This window comes from Trachurus japonicus, chromosome 22 (assembly GCF_045865225.1).
Source record: "Trachurus japonicus isolate A0001 chromosome 22, Traja_1.0".
NCBI classification, from domain to species: Eukaryota; Metazoa; Chordata; class Actinopteri; order Carangiformes; family Carangidae; genus Trachurus; species Trachurus japonicus.
In genome coordinates, this window is record NC_140928.1 from 5534517 (window position 1) to 5554663 (window position 20147).

The following is a 20147-nucleotide window of genomic DNA, read 5'->3' on the forward strand; positions in this document are numbered from 1 at the left end:
AAGCTACAAAAGTCTGAACCATGGTTTTGTTTGGTCTCAACCAAGACCACCTCTTTTGATCAGACCAAATTTTGGGTCATGGGAGATTTCAGACCTGTAAATTTGGTCTGGATCAAACGGAAAAGTCTGACCAAAAAATCCAGACTCAAAGAGATCGGTGTGAAAGCCCAACATGTTAGCAATCTGGGTTTGGAGATACAGAAGCATAAAGTAGTGAAGAACTACCCAATTGACACATAAAAATGACAATGAAGGAATCAAACCATTAATTTCTCTAGTAGGCTATTCAGTTTTTTTCTCTCATTGCCTAATGCTTCATTTTCAACATTTTCGTCTCGGAAAATGATCATTGGAGTAAAAATTTGCCTATTGTAAACGTTGTTTGGCCTTGGTGAAATTCATTTGGTTACAATTTAATAACTGTATTTAATAAAAACTATGTCATTCTTCTTCTGATGTATCTTCTCTAACAGAGTTCTAATTAAATTATTCACAGAGCTGAGCTGCCGCGTCCGTCCTTGAGTGCTTCATTGAGAGGCGTCTTATTGACACATTAATTTACTCCATGAAGACGTTTCATTAACTACTCTGTCCGTGTCTGACTGACTGGATCAACTGAGAGGGCGACAAGGTGAAGGTTCCTCTCTCTCTCTGTTCACATCTCCACCAAGATAGGCTATCAAAAGAAAAAAAACATAATGTACAAATCAATAAAGTGAACTCCTATCTGATAAGATAGGAGCTGCTGCTGACCATATTTCTTAAGTGTCAATTCATTGACCCACTTTAAAACACAATGTTGTTGAAACACCTACCCTATTGCAAATCCCTGTGTGAACATTCAAAATCATATCAGATTAGCAGTTAAAGCTCAGAAACTAAAAAATAAAGATGCTTGATTATTTGTTGTTTTTTTCAGTCCAGCTCAATTTTGGACCCAGAGGATTTGAGAGATGAAACAAGACAGGAATTTGTTTTCTTGTTAAAACTATCACTGCTGTGTGATTTATGCAGAAGTTCTGTCTCTAGAATTACAAATGCAATGTTGTTGATATAAAAACACAGAGACAGTGTGTGTTTGCACGTACCCACTGCCCAGTTCCCAAGAAACGAAACCTACCCTTTACTGCCTTCAGCACTGCCTGGCTGCAGTCCAGGTCCAGTGTGTTCATCTCTCTCTCGAGTTAATGATTTGCAAATTAAGGCCGTGCAGCCTGGTTATATCCAGTGAGCACCGATGTGTTTATCTAATCTTGCCCTGTTTGTATTTCGGTGCTTATCAGCTGACACACCAGTGTGATCACTTTTAGCTCAGGAATCCCGGAGCACTCTTAGGTTTCGTTTCCTGCTCAGACCGACGGGCTGAGTCACCCCTGTTGTTGGAAACAGAGGACACATGCAGGAGTGAAGACATGGCTCCGACACTGGTGAGTCTCCTGCTGCTCTGCTCCCTCACTGACACAAGTTACTGTAGATTTTGTTTCTTTTTTTCAGTCTCAGCTGATGTGTTTATGTTTTAGGCTATTTACACTGACACAGCTCTAGTTTCCTGCAGTGCAGCATGACTGACTGACTGACTGACTGACTGACTAAAGCCTGGTTTGCTCCTGACCTGTATAGCCTACGTGTGTTACCATTTCAATTGCAATGAAAACACACATCTAAATGTTATTAAGCTTTTAGATTTTGTAATGTCTGTGGTACATTCATGTTGCTGGAAGTTAAAGCACTTGTTTGAGTTGTAGCTGAGTAAACTGAGTGTTTGATTGCTCTGCAATGTTTGTTTGATGATTTACACTCAGATTTCTAGTGTTTTGTGAAAGAAGAAGAAAGACGAGACACTTGTGCATGAGCGGCAGTCGTTACAAAAGCTTCCTGCACATGCATGAGAACCAAACAGAAGACATGAGCGCTCAAAGCTAGCACTAGCATTTAGCTACAGCTGTTTTTCTGACCAGTTGTGCCAAAAGCCTCGGCCATGGCTGCGTAAAAGTGATAAGAGATTGTTTTGATACGCACTGCTACAGAGTTGTTATAACAGGAGCAAATGGGAAAGTGCACTGATGTTGTGTAAAGACACAAAGTTTAGCTGTCAGGGAGAAGTTGTGAAGGACACACAAAAAAAACACCACAACACAACACACAGTCATGTGACTCAGTAGAGCGGCGTTTGATTCCTTAATAACAACAGAGGTTTACGTTATTTTTCTTTCATCCAAACATTGTTGTTATTATTGTAACCATAGTTTGACCATTTATTTAGCTAAATTTACAGCCACTTTTTAGACAAAACCGTACAGCTACTGTTGATGTAATCAATATGGTAAATTAGCACCTAGCAGCATTTACAACACTGGCCAGGATCCTGGAGTGACTCGGTATCAGAAAATGACAAGGCTAGCTGGTTAGCATGCTAGCTTCAGAGGAGGAGAAACAGAAACAAAACAAGAAGTTGTAGTGTTTATGCTAACATCGGCTACGTAGCAGTAGCAAAGCTTGCACAAATACCTCCTTAATGACTTAATTATACTAACTACATTGTGAATTTTGTTTATTTTACTCAGTTTGACTGTGAAGCAAAGCCCGGAGACCTGATCGAGATCCATCGTGGGGTGTATCAGCACTGGGCTGTTTACATCGGAGGAAATGAAGTGGTTCATATGATTCCTCCAAGTGAGTGAAGTTTTTTTTTAACCTTGCTCCTGATCAGTTATCTGTTTCCTTTCTGGACTTCTTTCACCTAACTTAACTTCCTGTCTCCTCTACAAACAGATCAGTCAGGTGATGACTCAGGGACTTTTGACCTTCTAATGTTCACGGAGAGCCGCACGGCCCAGGTCAGGCGCCAGAAGCTGTGGGAGGTGGTCGGCCACCACAGGTACGAGATCAACAACCACCTGGACGACGAGTACGAGCCTCGAGAGAGTCACATCATCGTGAGGGAGGCGTGTCGGCTGGTGGGTCAAGAGCTGCCCTACTCCGTCACCAGTCACAACTGTGAACACTTTGTCACAGAGCTACGCTACGGCAAGCAGGAGTCTCGACAGGTGAGCAGACTGGTCCTGCACAGGAACTGTCTATCATGAGTTTGCATTGTATTCAAGCAGCGTAGTTGTAGGCTATATTGATTCACACATACACTTTGATGTGACCTGGTTTCACCTGTGGCTTTCTTTATCTTGTCCCATTACTCATCTGGAAACATTTTCAATGACCCAGTGGCAAAAAAGGCAGTCGGCGTTTATCTTTATAGAAGATTTATTCAAGTTTCCTGTGGCTGCTTCACAGTTAAATCCTCTCTGTGATGTTTTTAATGCGACGCAGCTGCTTGTGTTCAGTTTGCATTGGCAGTAATTCAGTAATACAGCTCTGACATGACCATAGAGAGCTTTATATAAACAGGGTGGCATCTTCAGAGAGATACTAATACATGCATGCAAGCACAGAAATTACAGAATATATAAATATGTTTCTGACAAACATTATGACTTTTGAAGTCATTTTACATTAAAATGGTGTTTGGGATAATGAAATGATGTCAGGTTTAATTATGTAGCGTTTTAACTTATTTGTTTTAGGTAGAGATTAGTAAGGTTTACCCAGCACACAAAGGGGAAGTACAAGCCTAAAATGAAAAATCTCACATCTAACAAACTAAGATGTTATGTGAATAGAATCAATCAGCAGATCAAATAACTCATCTAAACCCATTCATAATCTTCTCTCTAAAAGAAAATGGGAGAAAAAAAAGTCACACAGCCATTAAACAAACCTCTCCACGGCTAATCATAATAGAACATAACAGATGCGGTTGTAACGTATCGCATTGACGTTTCAGAGGGAAATCCTTTTATCAAAGTGATGCACGATCCTGGTGAGCGTCTGCACCTGGATACCCGATGTGTTTATCACATAAGCATCTCGGTACCTGTAACAATACACAGATCTAACACAATCCATTACAGCTGATAAGAAGCAGATGTGGCGCTGAATAAATTGTGATTGCCCATATTTCAAACAACCGGAGGATGATTAACAATCTGATTTTGCGAAGTTTTCCAAAAAAAGCTTTTGTTTAATCAACCCACTTAGTGCATCTGTCACCTTCACCGTGTTGTGCCCATATATAATCATCCAACAAGACAAAAGCAACTATTTCACCAGCGTGGCACCGGAATTAAAGGACCACACATCCCCAGCAGCTGGACTGGTTTAGCTTTTTAATTGGAAGTAAATATGTACTTTACACTGGTTTTGCTTAGATGCTGTTAAATTGCAGCAGCTGAGGAGTTCCCCATGTTGCAGAAGAAATCTGTTTCATTGTTTCTCCTGGGAAAGGCACGTCATTTGCATGGCCCTCTATGTTAACTATAGGACAAAACAAAAAAACACCATAGCTGCACGTTTTGTATGTTTATCAGATATGAGTTGCCAGGTTGTACATGGAAGGAATGGAATTTGTTTTTTAAAGTGTGAATTAATCTTATTTGTTAAATATACGGTATATACCATAGTTTTCTGTGATACCCCTCTCTCTTTGGGAAAACTATGGTGGCCCTTAAGAAAACACAAGGAAAAACACCTCTACATATCTTCAATTTGACATGTAACATCTTCAATCTCTTGAAGATATCTTTTTATCATCTTCTTTGTTTTCTCTCATTGTTTTCTTGAGGTTGTGTTTGGGATAATTGTTTATACAATATTTTTTTTTAGGGATACTCAGCTAAATTTAACACAGTGTTGTGACCAGGAACATAAGAAAATGTAAAAAGAAAATCAAACTTGACGTTGACCGACACAGATTTCATCAATATTTCTCCAGCTCTTGCAGACTGTGTGTGACACAAATATTAAATTGGTGTTTGTGATATTTTGAGCTGCTCGTCCTTGACCTCCTGCCTCTCTGTCTTATTTGTGTTTTGCAGGTGGAAACGGCTCAGACGGTGGCTGTGGTCGGAGGCATCGCTCTAGCCGGTGTTGCATTAGCTGCTCTGGGAGCTGCTCTGTTTTCCAGTTCCACCAAGGATGATAGAAAGAACAGATATAAGTAAAACCAACGAGAGGGTGAGATGAGAAAAATCGTTTGAGTCAATTCATTTGTTGATGTGATGTTGATTTGAAGCATCTGAATAAACCATAAACATGAAGCAAACTGTGTCAACGCACAAAACAGACAACCTTGGACACAACCAGGCAAACAGAGAGAGGCCTTCTGGGTAACTTGTTCCTTTTCTGTCATGTTTGTTGCTGGACCTTCAGTGTGTTAGGTTCAGGTGCATGTCTGAAAGCCCAGTTCTGGATGTAGAAAATAGGAAAAGAACTTTCTTTCTTTTCTGATATGAAGTATAATTTTAGTTAGGTTACAATAAGTTACTGGAGTGAAGCCATTTGTTTTATGTGATCAATACTGAATTGTATATTTAATGTATTGATTTATGTAAATAAATAAATGAAAAATGAAATCTGTAAAGTATTTTTTTTTAATGCAGAGCAGTTCGCTTATCAAATGTATCATTTTGAACATGTTGCAGGATGTTGATGTTTGCAGCTCCATTTCCCTGATCTTAATAATCCTCAATAGTCAATATTCACAGAGCAGCAGCAGCAGAGGACAAAGGCAAACAGAGGAACAGGAGAACACTGACTAATGTTTTTCTTGCAGCCTAGTTATGAGCTTAAAGAGTGTTTAACTCCCTCGCCCCCCCCAACAACCCCCACCACCCACTCACCATCTCTGTGCCAGCATTGTGCTGCATCACAATCTCCCCCTGTGCACATGTGGACCCCTGTCACAGCCGAGGCAGGTGGGGATTCACACAAGACCACGAGACCATCTACATGCTGCCTGTGTGTGTATGTGTGTGTGTAGTTTGGTTTAACTTCTTTGTGAGGACCAATGTTGGAGTTAAACCTTGCATGAGGACATTTTTACAAATTTGGACCGATTACGAGGAAACTATCTTATTATTTATTATAGTGAATGAAGGTTTATGTTGCAAGCTGTTGGGATTTGATTATGTCACCAAGGGTCCTCACAAGTATAGCATACATCTATCTGCACGCGCCAGCAGCTGATTGGTTGTGGAGGGTTAGTTTGTGTGGTCTGGTTTATCTGTCTTTGTGAGGACCACTGTTGAAGTGACACCTTGCGCGAGGACATTTTTTTCAAACGGGGGCTGATTTAGGATAATGTTTTATATAATCTCAAGATTTAATACAGTGGATCAAAGTTAAGGTTATGGGCTGTAGGGATTTTGTTTTGTCAACAGGTCCTCATTAGTATATAAAATTCAAATGTTATGTATCTACACACACTGGCAGCTGATTGGCTGTGGAACTTTGATGTGTGTGTGTGTGTGTATGTGTGTGTACTTGTACAGTTATAAATGTGAGGACCAGTTCAAGTTTTAAACCATCAGAGTGAGGACATTTGGGGAAAGTGAGGACATTTTGGTTGGTTCTCACTTTCTCAGACCCCTTCCAAGGGCTGTTTGAGGGCTAAGACTTTATAATAACTAGGATATTATAATTAGGTTTAAATGCCTAACCGTAACCGTTACGGTTAAGGTTAGTCATTTGTTTTGGATGGTTAAGGTTAGAGTAAGGGGCTAGGGAATACATTATGTCAGTGAGTGTCCTCATAAAGATAGCCATACAAACGTGTGTGTGTGTGTGTGTGTGTGTGTGTGTGTGTGTGTGTGTGTGTGTGTGTGTGTGTGTGTGTGTGTGTGTGTTTGGACTCGACAGCTGAGCGAAGGATCACCATAACCAAACACACACTCTCTCTCAGGCTCCTCCTCCCCCCACCAGCTGAATGGCCAAAAACAAAACAAAACAAATATCTATCTCATTGAACTAATATTTTTTAAACATTTTTAATTGTTAAATTATCTTTTTCTGTAAAATAAAATGTTGATATTAACAACAGCAAATCTCACATCTGCAGTTTAGATCAATTTCCAGCTGTTGAAGATTTTTGTCTTGTCAATGTGAATGACACTATTTTAAATAAGTATGAAAACTGACAGACTCAACAGACAGCTGCTGCTCAGAGTATCATGTATGGATGATTAAGCACTGTCCTTCACTGAGACATCATCATCATCATCACTCCTTATTTTAGCAACTGACAAACGGATAAATTGTGTGAAACGAATCCGACATCAATGTCACGCTGAGACAAAATCGTGTAAAATTCATCAACAAGTCGTCGCCTACAGTGAATCACCATAGTTGGACTTGAGTCTCTTTGAGTTAATTGTTTTCCGGACCTAAACTCTCAGCAGCAGGAGGCACATGAAATGATCTCAATCTGCAACTTTGCACTTGCTTTAAAGACTTAATACAAAAATTATTTTTTTTTATTTTCCCCTCCCTGCAGCATATAGCAACAGCTAGGCCTCGGGGCCGGGGCCAAGCCAGTAAAGCTGCTAGCAGGTGGGGGCAGCTGGGCTCGCCTGCATGGTCCCCAGAATCAGCACAGCGCCACACATTGTTCTTGAGGTTTCTGCCCGAGAGCTCCATGAAATCCAGGGTGGGCTGCAAAGGCTCGGGCCATGGGAACGGCTCCAGAAATAATAAAACCTCACACTCTCTGCATTTTGTGGAGTCGTCGAGGACGGCTTATCGTGGCTGATCATTAGGCTCCGAATCAGCTCGGAAATAATCACCATGCATAACAAATGTGCAGCGGTGTCCCCCTGATAGAGAGATGTGGTGATGCTGCAGGACCTCAAATGCAAACAATGATTAGACGTTTTAAATCCGTTTTATTTTGTTGTTTATTGGATTTTCTTCTGTCATTAGAATTAAAAATGGCTGACATGCATTCAGTTATAAGCTGAGTATACAATTAGGATGCCCCAAAAATGCAGCAGGTTATATAATCCTGTTGTCCTTCTGGGTCAAATTGACCCAATCTGTTCCCTTCCTCCATCCTCCTTTCTTTCCTTCTTTCCACAATCCTTTTTGCCTCCCTTCCTTCCTTCTTTCCTCTTATCTTTCCCTTTGTCCTTCCTTCCTTCTTTCCCTTCGTCCTTCCTGCCTTCCTTCTTTCCCTTTGTCCTTCCTTCCTTCCTTCTTTCTATCGCTTTGTCCTTCCTTCTTTCCCTTTGTCTTTCCTTCCTTCCTTCCTTCTATCGCTTTGTCCTTCCTTCCTTCCTTCTTTCCCTTTGTCCTTCCTTCCTTCCTTCCTTCTTTCCCTTCGTCCTTCCTTCTTTCCCTTTGTCCTTCCTTCCTTCCATCGCTTTGTCCTTCCTTCCTTCTTTCCCTTTGTCCTTCCTTCCTTCCTTCTTTCCTTCCTTCCTTCCTTCCTTCTTTCCCTTTGTCCTTCCTTCCTTCTTTCCCTTTGTCCTTCCTTCCTTCCTTCTTTCCCTTCGTTTTTCCTTCTTTCCCTTTGTCCTTCCTTCCTTCCTTCCTTCCTTCCTTCCTTCCTTCCTTCCTTCCTTCCTTCTATCACTTTGTCCTTCCTTCCTTCCTTCTTTCCCTTTGTCCTTCCTTCCTTCTATCCCTTCGTCCTTCCTTCCTTCCTTGACCCAGGAGAACAACAGGAGGGTTAAAATACCTGTATCTGAGAATAGTTTTACCTGAGTGTGTGGAGGTGTTTTTCTTGGGTCAGGCCATCATGACCCACATCACTGGAGGAAAAGCTTCAAAGACACGTCCTCCTCCTGGCCACACGCTTGAAGTGGTAAACGCCTGAGGTCTGCAGTCTGATGTGCCATCTCCATCCTCAGTAAAGCCCCCGTGTCTTTGAACTGCACTTCCCTCACCTGTCCACTGTGGCATCGCTCTCCCTGGAGTCTCTGCTGACGGTGTTTGAGCTCCTGGCTGAGTCTTCACTGAAATGAAAAATGAAAATGTAATCTCATGAGAAAGTGTCTCTTCTGGAAACCCGTCAAACTGAGAGAGATGTCGATACCTGAGATTTATTTAACACCTGTCATTTAAAGTGCTTGGTGTTTGGATAAAGTCCAGAGGATATCAATGACATCACAGATTAGTTACTGCACTAACAGTTATGAGGGATCTTGTTCCCAGTTTGCACTGATCGAGGATCAGATAAACGACTTCATCTGGCAGGAAAACCGTGTACAGAGCAGGCTTGAACAATCGGATTTCAAATCATCTTGGACGCTAGAAATGTGTGGATTTACACTTCACTTTCTGAGATCTGATCCGATCTAAGACGCATGAAGTGAGTATGTGTGAATGGGCTCTGAGAGCGTTGAATGGTCAGTGCTGAGGTTCAGCGCAGTCCAATAAGGATTTTGTGGATCCTCTGTTTGGTTAGCATAAGTCTCCACCCTCATAGTTTCACCATCTTCCTTAAAGGGATAGTTCAACATTTTTGGCAAATTGGCCCATTGCCATCATCGCTATAGTCATAGCAGTAGGTTCGTTACCTTTATTTGTCCGTGCAAGCTATTTTTAGAACGGCGGAGCAGAGTCGCAAACTGTTCAGAGCTACGCTACGGAGGCTCATGGGATTTCTTGGTTTCCCTCATCAAACTCATCAAATACACAATCCAACAACTCCAAAACGCTCTGGTGGACAAGTTGCGACCTGCACATTCACCACGCCATGAGATAATAACAGAACGTTACAAGACGGAGTCGTTTTCGAGGTAAATACAGAGACCGCTTGCTGAAAAACTGTGCCTGAAGGCAACGCGCATCAGCGGTTTTGCATGAATTTACCTCTAAAACAACTCTGTCTGGTAACGTTCTGTTATTATCTCATAGCGTGGTGAATGTGCAGGTCACAACTTGTCCACCAGAGTGTTTTGGAGTTGTTGGAGTGTGTATTTGATGAGTTTGATGAGGGAAACCAAGAAATCCTATGAGCCTCCGTAGTGTAGCTCTGAGCAGCTCGCGGCTCTGCTCCGCCGTTCTAAAAATAGCTTGCACCGACAAATAAAGGTAACAAACCTACTGCTATGACTATAGGGATTATGGCAATGGGTCAATTTGCCAAAATGTTGAACTATCCCTTTAAAAAACTGAGACAGTAAGGCAGGTATACTGAGCCAGTGCATTTTGAAAAATGGAAAATTTCTACACTACGGGGCTGAAATCTGAGATCACTGCAAAGGTAGTGAGACTCACATCGTGGACTAGCAGGCGGCAGGATTGTCACATCTGATAGCAACATGTGGGTAGAGCAGGAAACAGAGTGTTGGACGACATCCCAGTGGACATAAATCTGGGACAGTGTCTTTAAAAAGCTGCCAGTAAACACCAGAGATGCTTTTCTTGCCATTTGCAGCATATGCCCACCTGGCAGCCCATGTGGTTGTTACAGTCATTTCTTATCAGCTCAAGTTCATGGGAAACGGTTCATTAATTGAGCTCCTGTGTTACTTTTATTTCTGGCTGCAGTTATATGGAGGTGCTTTCTCTGGTCTGTAGAAGAGTCTTGTTTGCATCTTGTTGTGAAGTCTGAGCGACTAAACAGGACGTTTGTGTTGTGAGTTTCTATTGTGGGCTTCGGGACAGCAGCGAGCCAGCATGAATCACTGCAGCCAGTAAAAGCCAAAGCCAAAAAACCAACTATACCTTTGGTGTCCGTGTCACCTCAGGATATATGGTTGCCCCCAACTTCTCACGTTCAACCCCCCCTCCCACCCCCACTCTCCACTCTCCACTCTCCACTCTCCCCAAAGGGCAGATGGATGGGAGGTGGTGGGTGCTGTCAAACCCCCGAAACTTCTTCCATTCGGTACAAAGATGTCATTGAGCCTTGTCTTTGCACCTGCTCGAGTCGTGAAGGAGATGGCAGAGGCTCTTCCTGTGTGTCTGCAGAGGGGGGGAGTGGGGGCATCGTGGATGTGGGAGAGTGGGGCGGGGGGGCAACAGTCCGCCGCCTCCCTGCAGCAAAACAAACTCAACAAACAGTGTTTAAGGATTTTTTTCTCTCTCTCTCGAAAGGCGAACTTCTGCCATGCCAGATAAGTCAACAAATGAGGGCCAGTGAAACTTTGTTCGTCGTGTGAGGGGCTTTTTGTGTCGAGAGCAGAGGGGGGCTGGGAGGGGGCGTTGGCAGGCGGCGGGATGATGGGGAAGTAGTGGAGCTATACGACCACATAAAAAAGAGCAGGAGCCAAGGAGGACGCGGTTTAGAGATGGCGGGTTGGACCACCCTAAATGTAAGATTTTGTGGATGCCAATGCCCACTCAGGTGGCAGCGGTTGAAACACCTCCACTCTCCTCCTCCTCCTCCTCCTCCTCCTCCTAAACACCACCACTGCCCCCTCCCTCCATGCTCACAATGAGGAAACTGTTTCGACGAGACGAGGGCTCTGCCCCCGTGGCCGCTGACAGAGAGAGATTAGAATAACAATAGCCTGGGTTAATGGCGTTTGTGCCGTTAAAGACACAAAGTCGTTACTAAAAAAGCCATTAGGCCTCAGAGTCAAAGAGAATGAAAGAGCTGGGTTTTTCAATTTTTTTTTTTTTTTTTAACGCTGATTACTTGCAGCGAATCCTAAACAGAAAAGTGATCAACTCACAAAACACCAGCGGCTCAATGTCCCATTTCATCCGACAGGTCTTGGGTATTATTCCTGCTGCTTTAACTTCTTTTCAGCAACATGAGATAGTGGCTCGTTTCATGAATTAGCTGCAGTCGCTTTAAGGCTTTTCACCCGACTTCTTCACTCAGCTCCACTCATCACGTTTGGAGGCAGAAGGCAGCGCCGAAGCTGGAGCTGCTGGCAGAAGGGGGCAAAAAAAAAAAAAAAGCCAAAGAAAAGAAGGCTTTGAAGAAGACTGAGCTCGCAAAGCTGTATTTTAAAGTTGGATGGCACATCAGAGGCACAAGCAGCTACAGCTCTGCCTTTTTAAGGGATATATACGCTCATACTACAGCATCCAAAAGGAGCATTCTCTTTAAAGCCGAGCAGAGTGAGACCAAACATTCACCGCCGTGCTCCGAGGCCTAATTATCCTCTGGATCACAAACAGAGAGCTGGTTTCAGAGGAGCAGGGACCAACAGAGGATAGCTGTGTCTGAAAATAATTAAACGTGACATGATTTCGGCTGTTATTTACATTCACATTATAGGCTGACACTATCATTTAGAACAACACTGAGCAACAGTAGAAGAAGACGCTCCATTTCCTTCAAGCCCCACACCCTGCATGTGTCCTTGAAGCTCATGTTTAATAGAGATGAGACGGAAAAATAAATAAAAAGTCAAAGTAAAAAGAAGCGCTGACAGAAGCCTTAGTCATGGAGGCAGTTGCCTTTCGAGGCATGGATATATTCCACTGTATGTTTTCACACAAGAGCTGTGGTGACTAAGCTCATCAAGGGGAAGGTCGGTGCAATTCGACTGAAGTTCGCGTCGCATCATGAAATAAAAATGTGCAATTTATCATCTTTTGTGCAACTCATCACATACCTATGATGACAGGCTTTTATATTTTGGATATTCAAAACAGCCTGAAACACTTTTGACTTTGTGAACTTGCCATGTTAGCAGATTGGCTTTTTAATAAAGGCTTTGGTGGAGTCATTATGGATTTCTCTTCTGCACAGCTGTGACTTTTTTGTCTGTCACCGAAGGCACTCAGCTGGAAAACACAGGAAATGGTGGAAGTATGGGAAGAAGATAAAGGGGAAAAACTCAAATCTTGCCTTTTTCAGACCTTCACGCAATCGATGGTCAATCGCAAACAAAGTCATTGCCTTAATATTTAGGGTTAGCGTTAAAGAGATGTCTGTGACGAGTCTTCCAGGTCGGGATATTTCTTAGAGCTTTTCAAAAACTGGAGTTGCTTGAGGTTGCTGCAGATGTTTCAACCCTCATCTGTAAGGCTTCTAGACTTTTGGAAAGATGGCTTCATCCATTGGCTTCATTAAGTACCTGCTAGATCACTGAGCTTTACAAAGACAACTGGACTTAAAGCCTGTAGGTTAGGTAGGAGTATCTGCAGAGGTTTTGTATCGCATCAGCATTTCAAGAGTGTAGCAAGTGTAGCAAGAGTGTATGAGTTTGTATTCAGTGGTTTTGTGTGTACGCAGACATTTCTTTAAACACTGCTGTGTTTACGGAAAACTTTTAAAGAATGAAAAAGAAAAAAAAGCCGTATAGGGAAAGCTCTGTTTTCGTGTGGATAAGGTCTTAATCCAAAAAGGCCTTCAGGTTGATGAAGATGTTTCACTGCTCGTCCAAAAGGCTTTGACCCTGACCCTTCAAGAACCTCAAGCAAGTCTTTGTAAAGCTCTGTGTGATTTCAGAGACTGCTCAGTGATCTTGAAAGCACTTAAAGCGAGACGTACTGACATCTTTAGGCCGAGCAGGATACGACGTAAACACTTCCAGTTCCCTAACCCATAAAACTGGGACAATTCTCCTGACTTAGCCAAACTTCTTTTTTCAGTCTTTCAACAGCCTTGGTTCCTTGTTTCAACAATCTGAGCTGCTCATGAAGCCAAACTTTATTTCAGATATCAACAGCAGTCGAGACTCAAATTCAAGGCAGCAGCTCCCAAACATGCAGCAGTGAAATACACTTCAACTCCTTGGTGGCCCGACATTATATCCAACCAGTAGTGAGCAACACGAGGGTCAATCCAAACAATAGATGCACCAAATATTTCCCTGTATGAATTCCCATGTGTCTAAAGTTACACTAAATCAACATTTCAAGTAAATAAGAGTGTTGCAGAGGTTGCCGCTGCAGGATCCAGACAATAGAAGAAGCAAATAGTTGGGCTGGGGCGAAGAAACAAGAGCCGGCTGGTGAAAGGAGTTTGTGATAGAATATATGCAAAAAGGAGAAGGAGAAATAGGGATGCCTATTTCTGAAATGATGGAGTATGACATGTGCTCAGCTCTCATATAAACGCTCGCTGCCTCCCTCCCACACAGGCCTGGAGAGGTGACTGGGGAGAGAGGAGCCAAGGAAATGCCTGTGGCCGAGCCTCTTATTTTTCCATGGCAGCGTTATAAACATATAGAGCAATAACATCTCCTGTATGTACCCTCTCCACCCGCAGAACTGTGGCTGGCCTCTCAAAAGCAGCACTATGTTATTACCGCCTGCCATGAATGCCTTCTATGTGCGTGCACACATGTTCTTATCTGTCCTCTGTTGCTCTCACATGCATGTCTCTGTGCGCGCTTGCTCTCAAAAAAACAGGCAACATAGCCTATATAATAAGTGCAAATGTTTATTTCCAAAGGCTTCCTGTGTCAATTATCCTGCTCGGGCCCAAAACACAGGTAGATTCACTGAGGCTGACGCGTGTGGGTATAAATATGTCACAGAAATAGACGGGAGGTAAATGGCGGAGATTGTGCATCGGCTGAATGGGCCCGACTGTCTCGGAAATAGGAATAAATAGGTCTTTGCATCCACAAATTTGCAGCTTAGCCTCCCCTCTAACCAGCAGTGGTAAAGCAGTAAAGCCTAACAAGTTTACCTGTTTATGTACATATGCAGGATTGTATTGATTACATACAGTGTCACCATTCAGGGGTGGAAAAATCCCCACCGCACGTTTATCAGTCAATATTTGTACAATATCAAGGTAAAAGTCACAATCACTGATTAAAATCATTAGAAGTACTTCCTTGTTTCATTGTAAGTAAATAAAGTGGCGCTAATAAGTTTTTAAGACATTTAATCATGTCTTTTTGTGTTTTTCCAAGACATTATACACTGGCAGGATGAAATATCATTATCGTTATTAGATAAACTGGATAAAACGTATCCTGTCAAACACTACAGACCTGAAATAAGTGAGAATATTTAGTATTTTTCCTTTCTACATTATAAAATAGTAGAAAATTATAAACATGTGGTGACATTTAGGTTATGATAATCTATTGTAGCTACGTTTTCCAGGATTAACACCATTGGCATTTCGTGTGCAGTTTGTTTTCTACAAGAAAGAAAGGATGGTGCTTTTGTTTCCCAGTTACCAGAGAAGTTGTAAAAAATCAAGAAGAGGGAGAGGAAGCCAGAGATTGAAGTTCGTTAGTTTTTTTTAAGTTTCTGGTCTATATTGGAGTTCTTCTTGTACCCAGAAAACCATAAACGTTTTTTCTTAATCTTAAATCCCTTCCACCATTAATTAAATGGCTTCTCCTCAAAACACACCTTACTTTTCAAAAATGGTGCCGCCAGAGCCAAGATGGCGGCTCAACGTACCGGAGCAGCAGTGTCTGTCTCGCCGTCTCCTCAGCTCCTGTCTTTCTTTGGCTGTTGTGTAAAGTCCACGGTCACGCCAGAAAGGTCATAACTAGTGATGGGTCTTGCCGTGCCGAGGCTTCGAAGCGCGCGTCGAGTAATCCAGGAAGTATTTTGTATTTTATCGAAGCGTGTATCGATGCATGAGACGTATGAGATGACGTCCGAAGCCTCGCCGGCCCGTTGCTCCGCCTACTGGTTCAGGAAGCGGTTCACGATTTAGTGTGCTATTCGAAATAGGAGGCACAGTGAAACGCAGTGGAGGTTCCCCTGCATCCTGTGGTATTTCTGCATCGATTGCAACATGTGTTTCAAGAGTATTATCTATATTCTGAATAAAAATTATTCCACAAGTTCAACAAGCACATTCACTGCCCCACAACCCACGTTAACAGAAGTGTAACGGAGATCCGCGGGTATAGTCACAGTCACGACCGTCAGGACTCATGAGCTACCAGTAAAGACAAGAAACAGCATGTTACGGTTAGCGAAACGGTTAGCATCGTTGCCTACGGTGCGGGAGATCTGTGTTCAAGACCACTCAGGGCAGGCCTGAAACTCTTTTTATAGACAGTCCTCACCCTCATTCCCACTTTCCCTTATGAATCTTTATGGACACAAATCGCCTATTTAAACCAGTAAAAAGTTCAAATATATAACTAAATATATACAGTATATAGCTACACTACAGACCACTATATCATTGTAATATTTTTTTTCCCGTTTAATTATTTTTGGCCAGTAGATGGCCTAGTAGAGCAACTGAAGTCCCAAGAAGCTTTGCCCTTGATGAACCAATTTGATGGAAAGCTTCGAATGCTTCATGAGGCTTCATCTGGCCATCACTAGTCATAACGTCCTCGTCCTTTGGATTATAAAGTCTGGACCCACGACGGAACATCTGAGCTACGTCGGATAAACCAGCAGCAAACTAGGCGCCGACAAGGTAATAAGGTAAGACCGTCAACTGTCCAAGTAGCCTACTGCAAGTAACGTTAGGCCTACTGTCGGAGAATTACGTTAAATCAAAGATCCTTTATTTGTTCATTTGATAAGAGGAGTTACTCGGGTGAGAAAAAAAAAACCAACCCAAGATTTTATATTGAGAAAGAGGGATCACTTTGCGGTGCTTTTATTGCACTGAGATAAACTGGATTTTCTGTTGGTTGAACTGAACTCATTGTTTGTGTGGGACATTTTTGGGCCTTCTGCTTTTATTTCGCCTGAAAAGGACATTCCCTTCTGTGGTTTGTGCTTGAATATTAGGATTAACTGTGTTGTTTTGTTAGTTGTCTTTTTTTGCTTGTCTCTTTCATGCCTTGTCTTGGTGATTTGAACAAAGTGAGGATAGCCTATGGGTCTAAACTTTGTGAGTTGTGTAGGCTATCTTTGTGTCATTCTCAAGAGAAAGAGCACTGTGCGGAGATGAATGAATGGAACGATATTGCGTTGCTCGAGCCAAAAGACGAAAAATCTATTCGTGGCAGACGTAATTTGTTTATTTTGTTTTATTTGTGGCGGTCCACCACGAATAAATGAATGTATGGGAAACACTGGTCAGTCTGTTTACATTTGTGTTGCTACATGTAATGCCTACTACTAGCAGTGAGAACGCCATCTATGATTCACTATGCAAACAAAGAGCATGTCTTATGATGGTGACCTTATGCGAACAAACTATATTATACAGTCAGGGCCGGCTCTAGGCATAGGCGATATAGGCGGTCGCCTAGAGCGCCAACTGCTGGAGGGGCGCCGCCAGTCAAGGGAAAAAAAAAAAAAAAAAAAACCCCAAAACAAATAAATAAACAATGACAAACATGTTCCTAAATTGTGTATAGTCCAAGGGGGCAGTTGTCGGTCTGAGAAGTGAAGCTCACTTCCGCGTTCAAAAAACTGCTTTCCCCTCGGATTCCTCTGGGGGCTGGTGTCAGAAGGGAGCATTCCCCATAGACCCCCATGTTAAAATCACCGACTTTACATCCTCAGTAAACATGTTAAAAGCCTGGTGTCAGAACGTTTTTTCGTCTCAATCGATAGTTTCTACCCCCGCACACACTCTGAGGGGGGTGAATTTTTACTCTACAGTTTTACTGTTATTAGGTTAAAACTCTGGCCAATTAGGGCGCGGAAACGTTGAGTGACAGGTCCGAGCAGCTCCGTGGACAGCTGCTTCGAGGCCAGTAGGCGAGTTCTCGGCCGGCCAATCCAACATGGCACTGTTCAGGCCGCCATATTTGAGTCACAAAAACGACTCCCCAAAACCAATGGGTGACGTCACGGACGCTACGTCCATTCTTTTTACAGTCTATGGTATAGTCACACACACAGCAGATACCTGTCTGCAGCAGGAATGCTCTCAAGCCGTTTTCTTGTTAGAAACGCCACATTTTTAATTAGATGTGTGGCACAAATGCCGGCGCGTTTGCGCGACCGTCTCGATATGTTTTTCTTTTTTTTTTTTTCATATTTCGGTCATTTACGCAGTAGAAATGCGGTTCAACTACTGTGATCGGGAGACTCTCCTCTTTCAAATACGCACGGACGCACGCCCTTGACGACCTGTCAATCAAAACAACTGTGAAGCGCTTCGAAACAGCAGAGTCGTTCAGAGGGATAGAGAGAGAGAGAGAGAGAGAGAGAGAGAGAGAAGCAGTGAGGATGATGACGGTGCTTCAGAGGTTTAAAGTTCTGACTAATTTGATGAGGAAGATTATGAAAAAAGAAGAGAGAGTTGAGATTTCAGCCTGCTCACACAGCAGGGCCAGTGGGCCACAGCTCCAGATCAGCTCCAGCTCTGTATTCAGACCTGCTGAGCTCTCAAACTAGTTTTTTTTTTTTTTTTTTTTACCTCTCAAACAGTACCACGGTGACAACACATATATAGGGTACATTATATAGGCTAAATATTGTAAATTTTGTGTATTTTTTTGTCTATTTAGTTGATATTTGGAGAAAATGTCTCATTTCAGGCTACACACATCTCATGAAGTTTGAAATGTAATGTGAAGTCAATATTTAGCTTCTGTTATCCCACATCTAACACATTTGGTGAGAATGACAGTTAGGCCTAACATTTATGCTCAAAAAGCAATTTCACAATTTTTTTTCTACACTAATAGCCTTATATCATACAGTATATTCCACTGCTTTTGTGAAGCCCAGACTTTTGTATACCCATTTCAAGCACCACAACAGTTTGTTCTCATGATTGTGAAGAGACTAATTTTTTCATGTCTTCACCCAGGATTTACTCAATGCAATTTTACTGATTGTTGTGCAAATTGTGTATCTCAGGGTCAGAGAGGACATATAGATACACTGCTATGTTATCGTTATGATCATTATGATCATTGTTGGGGGGGGCACCTAAGAGTAATCTCGCCTAGGGCACCAAAATGGCTAGAGCCGACCCTGTATACAGTATCTACCACTTGGGAAGGGAGCAATAAATTGTAGTCTTATCATTTTCCGATACCGAGTCATTGTAGCATCCGCGAGAAGAACCTGTTCAGAGGATGCGTTATAACCTATTGTCCTGTAAATAGCAGGATGATTGAAACTACTAAGGATGATTGAAACTTACTAAGTAAGTAAACAGCTGTCAGTGTTAACACTGGTTCTGTAGAAATAGCTCTTTTATGAATGTCATTTCTCTGCTACTGTCATGAAAACTGATTATTTCTAAGCTCTGTGTGAACATACAAAGGATAAACTCATTTTTCATCTCATGAAACAGCTAAAATATACACAACGCCATCTGTCATTACTTTGTGTTTTCTTGGGAAGGCTTTATGCTGCGGCTGATGATGATGAAATCTCAGGCCGAGAAGACGCAAGAAACACTCGTTGTGGCTCCAAGAATTAATTTTCCTAAAAAAAACCCAAAAAAAACATGGAGCTTCGTCCTTTCTTATCCCTCAGGACAAAAAGCTCACTTCACTATTGAGAGAAAAAAAGGGTTATAAATATGCGAAATGTTCCTTTACCTGGTTCCATAATGAAAGAATGAATTCTCTGGGCTAAAAGTAGTTGTTTGGGCCGAAACCACACTGAGTCATGAGCTGATTTATTACTTCCTGTTTCTAACCATTTTCTTCATCTGTATATAATCCTACGCTCTTAAACACACCGTGCCACCGCCTGCTGTTTGCTTAACGTCTGTTTGTGCTCGTTTTGAAAAGGTCCTCCTGACTAAAAACGAAAATACTCTGCTCTATAACTCACATGATCCTTCCTGCCTCCGTCTGAAATCACATCTGTCATCTGTTGCTCTTTATTTGTTCATGTTGGTCTACAGAAATACATCGCTTCTGTTTGCCGACATAAATAACAAGAACAAAACCATGTCAGATCCTGTTGTTTGTCATGTCTGTGCCTCTTTTTTTTTGTTTCTATTTCTGCCTCTTTTGTCTGTAATTACATGTTCACACACCCCTTAAAAGTGTGAATTATGTGTGTCTATCTTGGTGTGTTTCTAAAAAATGACCTTCTCTTTTGGAAACCAGTCATGACTAACATTTAAAAAAGAAAAATCACAAAACAATACAATCTAAAATTTATTGTCTGGCTGAGCTTTCCAAATTAGAGATGAGAAAGTGGCCTGCTTTCATGTTTTCTCTATAATTCACACTCGGTATGAGACCAACACGGCAGCTCTTAACTATTCATGCCTTCCTCCTTCGTCTTTCGAGTATTTCTTTTAAAGATTTACCAGCGAGATGCTTTGAACAGAGCTGATTTCTCAAGACGAACCGGTCGGGCAGAGCTCACACGGTCTGCTTTTGTTTTTTTTGCAGTAGTCCGTAAACTCTTGTGTTTTTTGCTCCACATCATGCAGAAACATGCATGAAGATCTAGTGAGTCCATCGTCGTACCTGTCAGTGACAGCGAAGGGCAGCTAACGAGCCACCCTCTGCTTCATATTTTACAACTTTTCTGTT

The 20147-nt window shown here is 42.2% G+C and overlaps 1 protein-coding gene across 1 annotated transcript; it reads left to right on the forward strand.

Annotated features, from left to right (window-relative positions):
- The first annotated feature begins 1291 nt into the window (after positions 1-1291).
- On the forward strand, positions 1292-5465 carry LOC146963313 (phospholipase A and acyltransferase 4-like). Its single transcript, XM_085767766.1, has 4 exons — positions 1292-1427; positions 2565-2673; positions 2773-3047; positions 4929-5465. The coding sequence occupies exons 1-4, from the start codon at positions 1413-1415 to the stop codon at positions 5052-5054; spliced, it is 525 nt and encodes a 174-aa protein (XP_085623892.1). The 5' UTR covers positions 1292-1412; the 3' UTR covers positions 5055-5465.
- The last annotated feature ends 14682 nt before the right edge of the window (positions 5466-20147 follow it).